This window comes from Hyla sarda, chromosome 3 (genome assembly GCF_029499605.1).
Source record: "Hyla sarda isolate aHylSar1 chromosome 3, aHylSar1.hap1, whole genome shotgun sequence".
NCBI lineage: Eukaryota > Metazoa > Chordata > Amphibia > Anura > Hylidae > Hyla > Hyla sarda.
The window spans coordinates 212,993,594-213,009,278 of record NC_079191.1 but is presented as its reverse complement, the minus strand read 5'-3'; the positions used below and the strand labels follow the sequence as shown (position 1 = coordinate 213,009,278).

The 15,685-nt window shown below is 37.7% G+C and overlaps 1 protein-coding gene across 1 annotated transcript in view; it reads left to right on the top strand.

Moving 5' to 3' along the window:
• The window catches only part of TBX18 (T-box transcription factor 18), a 43,008-nt gene that overhangs the window by 12,477 nt on the left and 14,846 nt on the right, over positions 1-15,685 (top strand). The window contains exon 5 of the mRNA XM_056563254.1: positions 13,317-13,484. Coding sequence (XP_056419229.1) covers positions 13,317-13,484 — 168 coding nt within the window. The remainder of the gene's footprint in view (positions 1-13,316; positions 13,485-15,685) is intronic.

The following is a 15,685-nucleotide window of genomic DNA, read 5'->3' as shown; positions in this document are numbered from 1 at the left end:
GCTGACTACTGAGCCAACTTGCTGACCACTGAGCCAATGTGCTGACTACTGAGCCAACGTGCTGACCACTGAGCCAATGTGCTGACCACTGAGCCAACGTGCTGACCACTGAGCCAATGTGCTGACTACTGAGCCAATGTGCTGACCACTGAGCCAATGTGCTTACCACTGAGCCAACGTGCTGACCACTGAGCCAATGTGCTGACCACTGAGCCAATGTGCTAACCACTGAGCCAATGTGTTAACCACTGAGCCAATGTGCTAACCACTGAGCCAACATGCTGACCACTGAGCCAATGTGCTGACCACTAAGCCAACACACTGACCACTGAGCCAATGTGCTGACTACTGAGCCAATGTGCTTACCACTGAGCCAATGTGCTGACCACTGAGCCAATGTGCTGACCACTGAGCCAACGTGCTAACCACTGAGCCAACGTGCTGACCACTGAGCCAATGTGTTAACCACTGAGCCAACGTGCTGACCACTGAGCCAATGTACTAACCACTGAGCCAACGTGCTGACCACTGAGCCAATGTGCTAACCACTGAGCTAACGTGCTGACTACTGAGCCAATATGTTGACCACTGAGCAAACGTGCTGACCACTGAGCCAACGTGCTCCCCTGTTGAGAAGTAGTGGAGGAAACGTTGGGGGAAACCTCATATTTGGGGGGTTTGTTGTGAAGATTTGCACAATGTTTGCACAATTTTGTTTGGCTAATGGATCTACTTTAATATTAGTCTAACGCCTGGTAATAAACTTATGAAAATTAAAAGTGACATGTAAAGTGGCCTTTTAAAAAGTTAACACAGCGTAGTGAGATATGGGTGCCCAATGGTAGAGTAGGACATGATCAATTATTTGTTACTTGAAAACACCAATGATAAATCAGGTGAACATGCCTGCATCTATAAAGCCACGCCTACTTCACAGGAGGCTCATGATGTACATTGCGCAAATGACGCAAGCGAAAGTCCTATTACAAATCTTCCGAGCAAACATACACCAGCCTAAACATCTAATTTACTCATATTTACAGGCGCAAATTAATAAGTAAATGCCCCCCATTGTGCTCTTGGATGCTAACTGGTGGGAAAACGCATTTACAACTTATTAATGGCTAACCAGCGCTCATCATAAAAAAAAAATGCTAATTTTCCATATTTCATGCATTATTTTATTTTCTCCATTGTAAGAAATTACAAGATTCCATAAAAGAGTTTAGGAAAATATAAATACACATTTAAATGCTCTTCGGGCTTATTTTTATAACTGTGTAAATGAATCCAAGATGTATTTACTAGATTTGCCAATACGAAAACTAATGGGTATCTGCTTACAATCTGTTCTATTTTGGCTCTTGTAATTATTATTTGTTTCTATAATGTAGAAAATGTATAAGTGCAGCACATTAATATATAGATGTTGACTGTTTTTCGGTATTTATTATTTTTTATTAATTTTTTCTGGCTAGGACAGCTTTATAGTGTAGGATTGCTATGTGACATTGCAGTGTGAATATATCACTAAGCAGATTTTATTTCTTTTCTACTTAAAACAAGAAAGCTGTGCTGTGATTGGTTGCTATGGGCAACAGAGCTATTTTTTTTTGTTAGTTGATAACAGAGGCCCATGCAGAATTTGATAGATTGTTATAGCTCTGGACAATAATATGGATTTGATATAAAGTTACATTTCAGCAGTTTTATGGCTCACTAACTTTTTTCAGCATGTTTTTGTTAAAAAAAAACCTGAGCATGACAGATCATTGTTAGGGTCTTGTACTTTTTTCGGGGATACGTCAGTTTGCACTAACCAAATACATACTGTAATATAGTGTTGTGAGGCTCAAAGGTCCTTCTGCCATATAGGAGGAGACCTGCATTATAAATGATGCATAATAGTTGAGGAACGCTGTTGATTTTGCACTGGAGTTTAGGAGCCTCAGATTTTGCCCTTGTTTGCAATAGTCTATTCTTGTTGCTCTAAAATATGGTACAGTAATCCCTCAAGTTACAATATTAATTGGTTCCAGGACGACCATTGTAAGTTGAAACCATTGTATGTTGAGATCATAACTCTATGGAAACCTGGTAATTGCTTCTAAAGGCACCAAAATGTCATTCGAAAATAGGAAAAAGGGAGGATTAAAGAAAAATAAGTAGATAACTAATATAGATAAAGCAAATCCTTACATATAAAAGTAATAAAGATCTGCTGTGAGCTGTAAATCGCTGTCTATGTCAGTGTTTCCCAACTAGGGTGCCTCCAGCTGTTGCAAAACTACAACTCCCAGCATGCCCGGACAGACAAAGGCTGTCCGGGCATGCTGGGAGTTGTAGTTTTGCAACAGCTGGAGGCTCCCTGCTTGGAAAACACTGGTCTATGTAGAGGACAGGAGCTTCTTTAGGGTCCTGTACAGTACATGTAATGTCCTAAAAAAGTAACATGGAGTCGCCCTCACCTGGTGTCCAAAGGAGCAGGTAAACCTGGTACAGGTAAAGTATACAGAACATGTAATAATTATACCTCCCTGTACTGTCGGGGGCGCTACCAGACACCAGTCAGTGCATACGCTTCAGTAATACAGGTGATTTACCAGTAAAATGCCAATTCTGATAGGTCAGTTCTTCCAGCCATTGACACGTTTCACAGATCTGGACTATCTGTAGTATTGTATGATGAGTCTGGTTACAACCAGAAAAGACCATTGTATGTTGAAACTATTGTATGTTGAGACCATTGTAAGTTGAGGGATCACTGTATATGCCCATAAATTACATGTAAAATTATATTCAGGGCTCATCCCCCCCCCCCCCCAACTGTATTGCAGGATTGTACAAAGCCACAGTGCAGGACCTATAGAATTTGGAGACATGTTATTTTCATGATGTGTGTTACTTCTGGGGGAGAATCCCCAGAGCTTTGCAAAGGCACTATATGGCAGTACATGAAGCGGTAGAAACAGAGAAGTGGTCCCCAGTTCCAAATGAATAACATTTGAAAACGTCACAGTTTCATAGTTAAAGGATAGGGAAAAAGCGTCTGATCGAGGGTAATCCACCCGCTGGGACCCGACCACTGGAACCCGACCACTGGGACCCCCACGATCTCCTGCATGGCACCATGGCAGTCCCTAGGAATTGAGCATGTCGACCCCTCCACAAAGCTGTGTCCCACACGCCCTTTCCATGTATCTATACGGGAGTCCAATAGAGATACATAGAGGGGAGTGTCAGCCACCACATTATGCAGAGGTTGACACGCTCCATTCCTAGAGAGAGCCAGGGTGCCATGCAGGAGATTGCAGGGTGTTCCAGTGGTTGGACCCCCCACAATCAGATCTAGAGATGAGCGAACTTACAGTAAATTCGATTCGTCGCGAACTTCTCGGCTCGGCAGTTGATGCTTTTCCTGCATAAATTAGTTCAGCCTTCAGGTGCTCCGGTGGGCTGGAAAAGGTGGATGCATTCCTAGGAAAGAGTCTCCTAGGACTGTATCCACCTTTTCCAGCCCACGGGAGCACCTGAAAGCTGAACTCATTTATGCAGGAAAAGACATCAACTGCCGAGCCGAGAAGTTCGTGACGAATCGAATTTACTGTAAGTTCGCTCATCTCTAATCAGATTCTTTGGACAGGGGATAAGTGTTCCGGCATGGGGCACTCCTTAAAAACAATGTATGGATTATAGACTATAGCAATGCAAGTGAAATACTGATACCATCTAAACTGCACAGTTTTCTTCATAGCATGCAATGAATAAGAACTGTAAAGTTTGAAATATGTTGGCTTTTCATTTGCATTTTTATAGTCCACTCCTGTACAGTGTTTTACCTATTAAAGGGGTATTCCAGGCCAAAACTTTTTTTTAATATATCAACTGGCTCCGGAAAGTTAAACAGATTTGTAAATTACTTCTATTAAAAAAATCTTAATCCTTCCAATAGTTATTAGCTTCTGAAGTTGAGTTGTTGTTTTCTGTCTAACTGGTCTCTGATGACTCACGTCCCAGGAGCTTTGCAGTTCCTATGGGGATATTCTCCCATCATGCACAGCTCCCGGGACGTGACATCATCATTGAGCAGTTAGACAGAAAACTTTAGAAGCTAATAACTATTGGAAGGATTAAGATTTTGTAATAGAAGTAATTTACAAATCTGTTTAACTTTCCGGAGCCAGTTGATTTATATAAAAAAAGGTTTTGCCTGGAATACCCCTTTAAGAAAAAAGATTTCTAGTTTTAGAAATTTAGAGCCTGGGACTTCTTTGTTTCTATCTGGTTTAGGCATTGAGAGTCAGCCTGACTGGTGTTTCACTTGCTTCGAGGTCAATGCTACATGTTTCCAAGAATTGTGAGCTGATGTTTGCTTTATATGTTTACCAGTACATGGAGAGACTTAAAGGGGTACTCCGGTGAAAACCTTTTTTCTTTTAAATCAACTGGTGGCAGAAAGTTAAACATATTTGTAAATTACTTCTATAAAAAAATCGTAATCCTTCCAGTACTTATTAGCTGCTGAATGCTACAGAGGAAATTCCTTTCTTTTTGGAACACTGATGACATCACGAGCACAGTGCTCTCCGCTGACATGTCTGTCCATTTTAGCAACCATGCATAGCAGATGCATAGCAGATGTATGCTAATTGCAGCATGGTGGCTCAGTGGTTAGCACTGCTGCTTTGCAGAGCTGGGGACTTGGGTTCAAATCCCACTAAGGACAACAATAAATAAAGCATTATTATTATTATAATAACGTCAGCAGAGAGAACTGTGCTCGTGATGTCATCAGAGAGCATTCCAAAAAGAAAAGAATTTCCTCTGTAGTATTCAGCAGCTAATAAGTACAGGAAGGATTAAGATTTTTTAATAGAAGTAATTTACAAATATAAAAACTTAAAAATAAGGTGCAGCTCACAACAGAAGGACCGAGGCAGTTAAAGCTAAAGCCGGACCCCACCGGCAACAATAATGAAAAATAATGGAAACCTATAGCTTATGCCTCCAGGACCTCACCAATGGTGCATAATGGTGTGGGCAAAGATAGATATAACAGCGTTTGCTCAGAAATAGTTTTTTAATTAGAATGTAAAATATATATAAATTAAAACAATAACAAAATATCACATTACACTGGCACTATCTGATGAAAATCTCACTGGGCCCTAGTGAGATATCCAAAATATAAAAAAGATATGTGAATAAATTAATATTCTAATAAGTCCATAAGTCTGCAGATAAAAAACAAAAATAAAATAAATCCGCAAAAGGTGTGGATAGATTTTTGGGTTTATGGCAAAATAATTGTAGCATCGCATAGCCTCATCTCCTGCTTCCACGTGGGACGCCAATCCCGGATCTTCCATTGCTCCCGGCGTACCACCATCGCCAGACCCGTTGTCGCATCCGAGCCGACTGACACTCCTGTCGGAGTGCCAGACTAGTGCCATCTGTGCTAAGTCAGCCAGCGAACGAGGTCACCAGCGCTGAAGTTGCTGCATGCTCCTCCGCTATCGGAGCTCACGGTACGCAACATCTATTTGCGCCCCCCTGCCAACGGGGCTGCTAAGGGAGACATACCAACTTGTGCCCCCCTCCATCTATTGGGGCACATGAGGAACACAAGGCTGCGACTCATCTATCACAATTCATCAAGCCAGAAACAGTGGTGAGAGATACTCTGTATCATCCATTCATTAACTATTTATTTATTTTATTTCTTTTATGGACTTTATGTTACAATTATTTTGCCATAAACCCAAAAATCTATTCACACCTTTTGCGGATTTATTTTATTTTTGTTTTTTATCTGCAGACTTATGGACTTATTAGAATATTAATTTATTCACATATCTTTTTTATATTTTGGATATCTCACTAGGGCCCAGTGAGATTTTCATCAGATAGTGCCAGTGTAATGTGATATTTTGTTATTGTTTTACTTATTTATATATATTTTATATTCTGAATTAAAAAACTATTTCTGAGCAAACGCTGTTATATCTATCTTTGCCCACACCATTATGCACCATTGGTGAGGTCCTAGAGGCATAAGCTATAGGTTTCCATTAATTTACAAATATGTTTAACTTTCTGCCACCAGTTGATTTAAAAGAAAAAAGGTTTTCACCAGAGTACCCCTTTAATATAGGTTTTCATGTAAGTGCATCTATTTTAAGAGGGGGAATGCCTTCATCATATTGGTGGTGACTGGATGTTCTGAAGTTGTCTGGTGGAGTCATCTACCAACATTTTCATTTTTTTTTAATTGTGATGGCCATAGATCTACAACAAATGTATTAAAATGTTGTGGGACCTAACATGAAGAGCAGGGAACTCTATCATAATTGTCTTTCGTTATTTAGGTGAATATAATGCTTTGAATATGTTTACACCTGATGACAGCTTTTATTGGCTATTCAACCAAGCCCCATTTTAGGATAAAATGTCATGCCGTTGATATTAGAGGTAAAATATGGAGGAAGCCTCTAGTACAGATGATATATAAATTGGTTCATAGTGTCTAATAACTTTATTCTACTTTTGTCCTATAAAGACTGACATAAACACTAATTTTAGCTGAACTAGTATTAAGTTGTACTATATAAATTTTATGACTACAATATTTCTACGACAGGAACTTGATTAAATACCATTATAAATTGAAACCAAGCAATACCCCAGTCTGAAGATACAGCCTGCTTTGGCTGTTTTCATAGTCATTAACAAACTGGACTACTTTTTTTTTACGTAGTAATAATATTTATTTAAATTGTGGTAACATATTCTACAGCCATTTAAAATTATGTGAGTACAAATAAAGACAACTATCAGACATTACAATATTACCAATATTACACACTAAATATTCAAATCAGAGGGGTAGAGGCCCTGCTCGTAGAGCTTACAGATTATGTGGAATCGGGTTGAGACAAAAGGTAGAAAATGCTTCATTGATACAATGATCCAGCCATGTTTTATAAATAAGGGAGGTTACTGTACATACAGGTGGATAAACCCGTCACCAACTAATCTCTGAATGTGCACAGAGCAAAATATGGCACTTTTGGAATGTCCAAGACCTGGAGGTCTCAAAAGGGGGCAAAGTGATAGTAGGGAAAGACCCATTAAGGAATGTTTTAGACCTGCATGAAGAGATGTCTTTAGACTTCTCTTGTATGTTCTATTTTCCTGTATTGTTAAATTTCTACCAAATAAATGTTTCTAGTTATTATTACATTACAAAAATATATACTAGGGGAAGTACACTAAAATAGTCAATAGCACATCCCCAGGATACCTGCATGTGTATGCATATATAGACAGAATTAACTGTCATACAGATTTTTCTTCAGAATTTAAACAATTTTGACAGAAATTCTTCTTCTATTTTAGCTTACAAATATTAATACATAATACTGACTTAAACCACAAGTAAAAGGGACTTAAAACTTTAATCTAGGAAGATTGGTAGAATCCCATCATCTGTTTTGTGTAACGCTGGTCTGAGTATTGTGATGTATATCATCATATATTGTGATAATAATAATTATAAGTTGGGGAGACTTATTAGTGGAGTCATGGCAATTTTTCTAGTTCTATTCCACAGTGGTGTACTGCCATGGTGTTGGTCAGTCAGTGAACTATTAAATGTACCTCTTTAAATAGGCTTTACTAACCATAGAAAGTCATTTATACTTTTTATGAGGCACTTTAGAAATTGAAAGGGATTTTCCAGGTATTTTACATTGAAAGCATATCCATATGATAGCTGTGTAGCATAGCTGTGGCTCTGGCACATACACAATAAAGGGTATGAAGCCTCGGCGCAGTTCATTGTGGAGTGGTGGTGCTGGGTTGGTTATTGCAGCACAGCTATCCTTTCATTTTAGTGAAAGCTAAACTGCAATACCCTGGCTCCACCACTACACAATGTATGGTGCTAAAGCATCTGGCCATTTATTGTATATGTGCTGGAACCTAGCTCTGCCGAACAGCTGATTGGTGAATGTGATGGGTGTCAACACTACGCCGATCAAACATCGCTGGCCAATCCAATGAATAGAAAATCAATGTACATTCATCAATTGATGTAGTTACACAATGTATCCTTCCAGACAGTGATGTATCAATCCAGCAGATGCAGAGTAGCAAACTCAATAGACAGTAACAAGTTCAATTGACAGTCAATCAAGATCACTCCTTGTGAATCTCTGTGCATATTACACATTAAAAAGTCATATTAAATTAGCCAGGTTGCAAATATGCTCCATGAAATGCTCACGGCTCCCAGGGTACCACAGATTGCCCTTGGTACCCTGGGAGCGGTGAGCATTTCATGGAGCATATTTGCAACCTGGCTAATTTAATATGACTTTTTAATGTGTAATATGCACAGAGATTCACAAGGAGTGATCTTGATTGACTGTCAATTGAACTTGTTACTGTCTATTGAGTTTGCTACTCTGCTTCTGCTGGATTGATACATCACTGTCTGGAAGGATACATTGTGTAACTACATCAATTGATGAATGAATTAACTGTGTAGCTGTTGCTGCTACATTGTATCTGCCTTAAATTGAAGATCTTTGAGAGCAGGAAAGATTGAATGAACATATTGATCATTAGACTGCTATATTGATATTACAGGCTCAAGTTGCAGAATATTTTACAGTTGTTACATTTATTGTTGATTTTTATTATATTTATTTTGTATTATTTAATATTATTTAGGGGGGTACAAGGGCCCTGTATATTCCCCATTTAATGTATTATCATTGCATATTAATAAATATTAACTATTATTTTAAACCAAATATCTTTAACCTTGAGCCCCATTTTTCTTTTAACATATTTTCCCTATTTTTACACCTTAGGTATAGGTGTTTGTTGGATTGCTCAGGTCTTCAGTGATGGTCAGACAGACAGGAGCCTCTCCACATTATCTATATTAGATTTGTAAATTACTTCTATTTAAAAATCTTAATCCTTCCAGTACTTATTAACTGATGTATACGACAGAGGAAGTTCTTTTCTTTTTGAATTTCTTTTCTGTTTGTCCACAGTTCTCTCTGCTGACACCTCTGTCCATGTCAGGAACTGTCCAGAGCAGGAGAGGTTTGCTCTGGGGATTTGCTTCTGCTCTGGACAGTTCCTGACATGGACAGAGGTGTCAGCAGAGAGCACTGTGGACAGACAGAAAAGAAAGTCAAAAAGAACAGAACTTTCTCTGTAGTATCCAGCAGCTGATAAGTACTGGAAGGATTAAGATTTTTAAATAGAAGCAATTTACAAACTGTTAAAATTTCTGGCACCAGTTCATTAAAAAAAAAAAATGTTTATCACCGGAGTACCCCTTTAAACTGTAGCTATAAAGCAAAAAGGGATTTGAGCAGAAAGACTATTTCAGCCATAAGTAGCTCTACTAAAGAGCAAGAAATAAAAGGTGGCCAGTCATGGCCACAACCATACAAAAAGAGAAACTTATTTAATATCATACTTCTACTTGAACTCCTAAGTGGCCTTCCATGGATGCCAGATTACAATAACTACACATACTTTACATTTTCAGTTAGCATCCATCAATATCATTGATTTGTGTTCTTACATTGTTGAAGGTGACTCAATTTGGTCTTCTCATTGCTTCTAAGAGAAATCTGCCAGGATTCCTTGAGGCATCACATTACAGTAGAGAAATTGCCACCATCATGTCAAGGGTGACACTCAACTCAGCGACTCTTAAAACTGATCTAGAAGGATTTATGACCAGCAACTGGGATCCTTGTTGGTTATTTCTGAGTAATGACAACAGTCATTCTGAAATAGGGGACATCCATATGGTGCTATGTGTTTATGTTATGTGGCAATATACTGTAACGATGAGACTTCACGAGTATTTTCTATTTTCTTCCTTTTAATGTTCTTTTAGTTATTTATAAGAGTGGGCAAACACGGTTGTGTCATATATAAAATGGTTACAAAACAAGTTATTGAAACCAATTTTGGTTGTTATATATTTCTTTGCTCTATTTTTGTTATATGGAAGTATTTATTAGCATGCACTGGACAATTACGTTTCTCCATATTTATAGATTTTATTTTACTTTACTTTTCAAAAAACTGTTTTGAATAAATTACTTTAGGGATTGTTTAATTATGATTTTAGTTTTCTTATTAAATGTATATTAAACTACACTACTCAAAAAATAAAGGGAACACTAAGATAACAAATAGTAGATATGAATTAATGAACTAATGGTATGAAATACTTTCGTCTTTACATAGTTGTATGTGCTTACAACAAAATCACACAAAAATTATCAATGGAAATCAAATTTATCAACCCATGGAGGTCTGGATATGGAGTCACACTCAAAATCAAAGTGGAAAACCACACTACATGCTGATCCAACTTTGATGTAATGTCCTTAAAACAAGTCAAAATGAGGCTCAGTAGTGTGCGTGGCCTCCACGTGCCCGTATGACCTCCCTACAATGCCTGGGCATGCTCCTGATAAGGTGGAGGATGGTCTCCTGAGGGATGCCCCTCAGTTCATGTCATACATCTGCCAAATCCTGAACAGTCTGTGGTGCAACGTGGTGTTGGTGGATGGAGCGAGACATGATCTCCCAGGTGTGCTCAATCAAATTCAGGTCTGGGGAACGGGCGGCCAGTCCATAGCATCAATACCTTCCTCTTGCAGGGACTGATGACACACTCCAGCCACATGAAGTCTAGCATTGTCTTGCATTAGGAGGAACCCAAGGCCAACCATACCAGCATATGGTCTCACAAGGGGTCTGAGGATCTCATCTCGGTACCTAATGGCAGTCAGGCTACCTTTGGCAAGCACATGGAGGACTGTGCAGCCCCCTCCCCCAAAGAAATGCCACCCCACACCATTACTGAGCCACCGCCAAACCGATCATGCCAGAGGATGTTGCAGGCAGCAGAACGTTCTCCACGGCGTCTCCAGACTCTGTCATGTCTGTCACATGTGCTTAGTGTGAACCTGCTTTCATCTGTGAAGAGCACAGGGCGCCAGTGGTGAATTTGCCAATCTTGGTGTTCTCTGGCAAATGCCAAACGTCCTGCACGGTGTTGGGCTGTAAGCACAACCCCCACGTCGGGCCCTCATACCACCCTCATGGAGTCTGTTTCTGACCGTTTGAGTAGACACATGCACATTTGTGGCCGGCTGGAGGTCATTTTGCAGGGCTCTGGCGGTGCTCCTTCTGCTCCTCCTTGCACAAAGGCGGAGGTAGCGGTCCTGCTGCTAACTTGTTGCCCTCCTACAACCTCCCCCACATTTTCTGATGTACTGGCTTGTCTCCTGATAGTTCTTCCATGCTCTGGACACTACGCTGACAGACACAGCAAACCTTCTTGCCACAGCTCGCATTGATGTGCCATCCTGGATGAACTGTGCTACCTGAGCCACTTGTGTAGGTTGTAGACTCTGTCTCATGCTACCAGTAGAGTGAAAGCACCGCCAGCATTCAAAAGTGACCAAAACATTAGCCAGGAAGCACAGGAACTGAAAAGTGGTTTTTGGTCACCACCTGCAGAACCACAACAGCATGTGAAATTGATTGTCAATCAGTGTTGGTTCCTGAGTGGACAGTGTGATTTCACAGAAGTGTCAGTGACTGGGAGTTACATTGTGTTGTTTAAGTGTTCCCTTTATTTTTTTGAGCAGTGTATATGTCAATTAAAAATACATATACTCTTGTTGATATAATTTGAAGTGTTATTAGTTAAATATTTACTTTCATTAACTTCATATATGTTGGGAATGAGAGAGAAATGATTGTACTCCGATTGATTTTATATGTATTTAATGTTAGTAATAGTGAAATATTTACTTTCATTAACTTCATATATGTTGGGAATGAGAGAGAAATGATTGTACTCCTATTGATATTATATGTATTTAATGTTAGTAATAGTGAAATATTTACTTTCCTTGGTTTCAGTGTTAAATATTTTAATTCAATTTAAAAAAGTAATAAAGTCAAACAGATGTTAGCTGTTAACTCCATGTCTAATTAAATTACCATTAGGTTACATTTGTGTAATATAATAGATTATAGGATTACAGTGAGATGATCTGCTGTACAGTGGTAATTGTTAAATGTAAAATGTTATAAAATACATTTGTTCCTTTAATGTCGGGATAAGATTTGTATGAATATTAGATTTTCTCACTTATGAATTTGACTCCTCAAGTTTAATAGATTTATTCTTCTCCAAGATAACATGTAAAGTAGCATTTGTAGTCATGAATCCTTTGCAAGTTGTACTCAGGGTTGGTGCACACAGTCATATTTATTTGGACACTTCTCTCTCTCTCTCTCTCATTTTATATATATATATATATATATATATATATATATATATATATATATATATATAATGACATAAAATAGCTGAAAAAAGACACCTCTATTCACCTGTAAGATCTCACAATGGTGAGGCAACAGGTCTTTGTTTACTAGTGGTTGCTGGCAATCAGTGGCCTCAGGGGTCACATGTCATCCTACTAGAATCATGGCTTCCATCCCTAAGCAGTGATTCAAGTAGTATGACATGGAACTGCTGAGGCTACTGATTGGCTGAGGCAGTCATGTGTCGGTTACTAAGAAATAGAGACCGGGGCACCTACTGAGCTTTGGCACTGGATTGCCACGTGAATATTTCCAAAGCTGGAATACTCCTATAAGGACAGAAATAACACATGAAATTATATTAGGTCATTAAAGAAAAGGGTATATTATAGAATTATTTTCATATAACCTCTTTAATGTACCAAATTGGGTTGCTTTAATCTTTTCTATGTTCTTTTAACTTGAAACGAGTGACAATCCTTTCTATTTTTATAAGCCAATGCTCATAATGTTTCTATGAAAGTTAAGAAGCATCTGCAACTCCATAAACAGGGTATGGGACGGGTCAAAGTACCATTTCCCTCAAAGTTTGTTCTTAATTATTCATGCCTTCCAACACGATTTTGAAGTCATCAATATTACAATAAGCTAATATTAGCTTTTGAAGTTGAAGGATGAAAACCAAACCACTGTTTCAAACATAGTTTTCATGGCCATTCAACTGTGAATAATTAGGATCAGAAAGGAATTCAGACTGAATGAAATCTTATTGAAGACTTAAACATGACATTCATTTAAGATGAATAATTTCCATTTAATCACCTCATTACATCAATGACCATACATCACTGGGAAAGTATATGTAAAGGAAAAACATAATTAAAGTTTTTCACTTTAAATAACTAAATGATGCATTTCTCCCCCAGATTATTCTTCATTCCATGCACAAATATCAGCCACGTGTCCATGTGATTCGGAAAGATTGCGGTGATGAACTATCTCCAGTAAAACCAATTCCAGTAGGAGAGGGCGAGAAAGCTTTCACATTCCCGGAAACAATATTTACCACAGTGACTGCATACCAGAACCAACAGGTACGCATTCTTTTCTCTGATGCTTCTTCATTGTACGTAGTACAAATCATGTACAACAATAGTTATGTGCACTAATATACCCCTGGGAATTCAACCTTTACTTCAAATGCTCAATGGGAGAGATTTAACAAAACCTGACCAGAGAAAAAGTTGCCCATAGCAACCAATCAGATCACTTCTTTAATTTTTCACAGGTATTTTGAAAAATGAAAAATGAAGAAGCAATCTGATTGGTTGCTATGGACAACTCAGCAACTTTTCCTCTGGACAGGTTTTGATAAATCTTCCCCAATGTTTTTACACAAATTTATACAAATATGTCAAACATGCTATTTGTCTGGCACTTCATGCCATGGTTCATGTGCTGCAATGTGGTTCTTTTTTATAGCACTATGTTTTGGAGGTCTTTTCTCCAATAAATAATATTTTTTGGGGAGAATATCTCCATTATGTGGCACCTGATGTAACATGATGTTTCTATTTTTCTGATCCTTAAAGGGGTACTTTGGTGGAAAACAATGCTTTTTTAAAGAGGTTATCCAGGAAAAAACTTTATATATATATCAACTGGCTCAAGAAAGTTAAACAGATTTGTATATTACTTCTATTAAAAATCTTAACCCGTTCAGTACTTATGAGCTGCTGAAGTTGAGTTGTTCTTTTCTGTCTAAGTGCTCTCTGATGACACCTGTCTCAGAACTGTCCAGAGTAGAAGGAAATCCCCATAGCAAACCTCTTCTACTCGTTATTGGATTAAGGTTTTTCAATAGAAGTAATTTACAAATCTGTTTTACTTTCGGGAGCCAGTTAACACTGGGGGCTATAAAATTTTTGGTCACTTTTTATACCATTAAAAAAAAAGAATAAAAAGCGATTGAAAAGTCAGATCAAAACAAAAATGATACTGATAAAAACTTCAGATCACGGCGCAAAAAATGAGCCCTCATACCATCCCGTATAGGGAAAAATAAAAAAGTTATAGGGGTCAGAAATGACAATTTTAAACATACTAATTTTCATTAATTTAGTTATGATTTTCTTTCCGGAAGTAAGACAAAATTAAACCTATATAAGTAGGGTATCATTTTAATTGTATAGACCTACAGAATAAATATATAGTATCATTTTTACGAAAAGTGCACTGCAAGCTCCCAAAACTTACAAAATTGTGTTTTGTTTTGTTTTTTTCAATTTTGCCACACAAATATTTTTTTTCTGGGTTTGCCGTTTTGTATTGAAATGATTGAATTCATTACAAAGTACAATTTGTGGCACAAAAAATAAGCCATCATATGGGTCTGTAGGTGCAAAATTGAAAGGATTATGATTTTTAGAAGGTGATGAGGAAAAAACGAAAGTGCAAAAACGGAAAAACCCATGGTCCTTAAGGAGTTAAGGACCAGGCCAATTACATTTTTGCATTTTTGTTTTTTCCTTCTCGCCTTCTAAAAATCATAACTCTTATATTTTCATCCATAGGGCTTGTTTTTTGCATCACCAATTTGACTTTGTCATGACATCACTCATTTTACCATAAAATGTATGGCACAACCAAAATAATATTATTTATGTGGGGAAATTGAAAAGAAAACCACAATTTAGCAAATTTTGGAAGTTTTTTTTCATGCTGTACACTTGAACTGTGGAAATGACATGTTTTCTTTATTCTGTGGGTCATTTTGACCACCTATAACTTTTTAATTTTTCTGTATACCGGGTGGTGTAAGGGCTCATTTTTTGTGCAGTGATCTGTAGTTTTTATTGGTACCACTTTTGCTTATATTTTATTTTTTAATAACTCTTTACTAATTTTTTTGCATAAAATGTGACAAAAAAGCAGCAACGTTTACGCCGTTCACCGTATGGGATAATAAACATTATATTTTGATACTTTTATGCACGCGGAAATACCAAATATGTTTATTAATTATTTTTTTTTACCCTTTTTGGGGGTAAAATTGGAAAAGGGGACAATTTACATTTTTATTGGGGGAGGGGATCTTTCACATTGTTTTACTTTTTATTTATTAATTTTTTTTACATTTTTTTACTTTTCTTTTTACATTTCTTTTTACACTTTTTATGTCCCTATAGGGGACTATTTATAGCAATCATTTGATTGCTTATACTGTTCAGTGCTATGCATAGGGCATAGCACTGATTTTTGTTACTGGTGATCTTCTGCTCTGGTCTGCTCGATC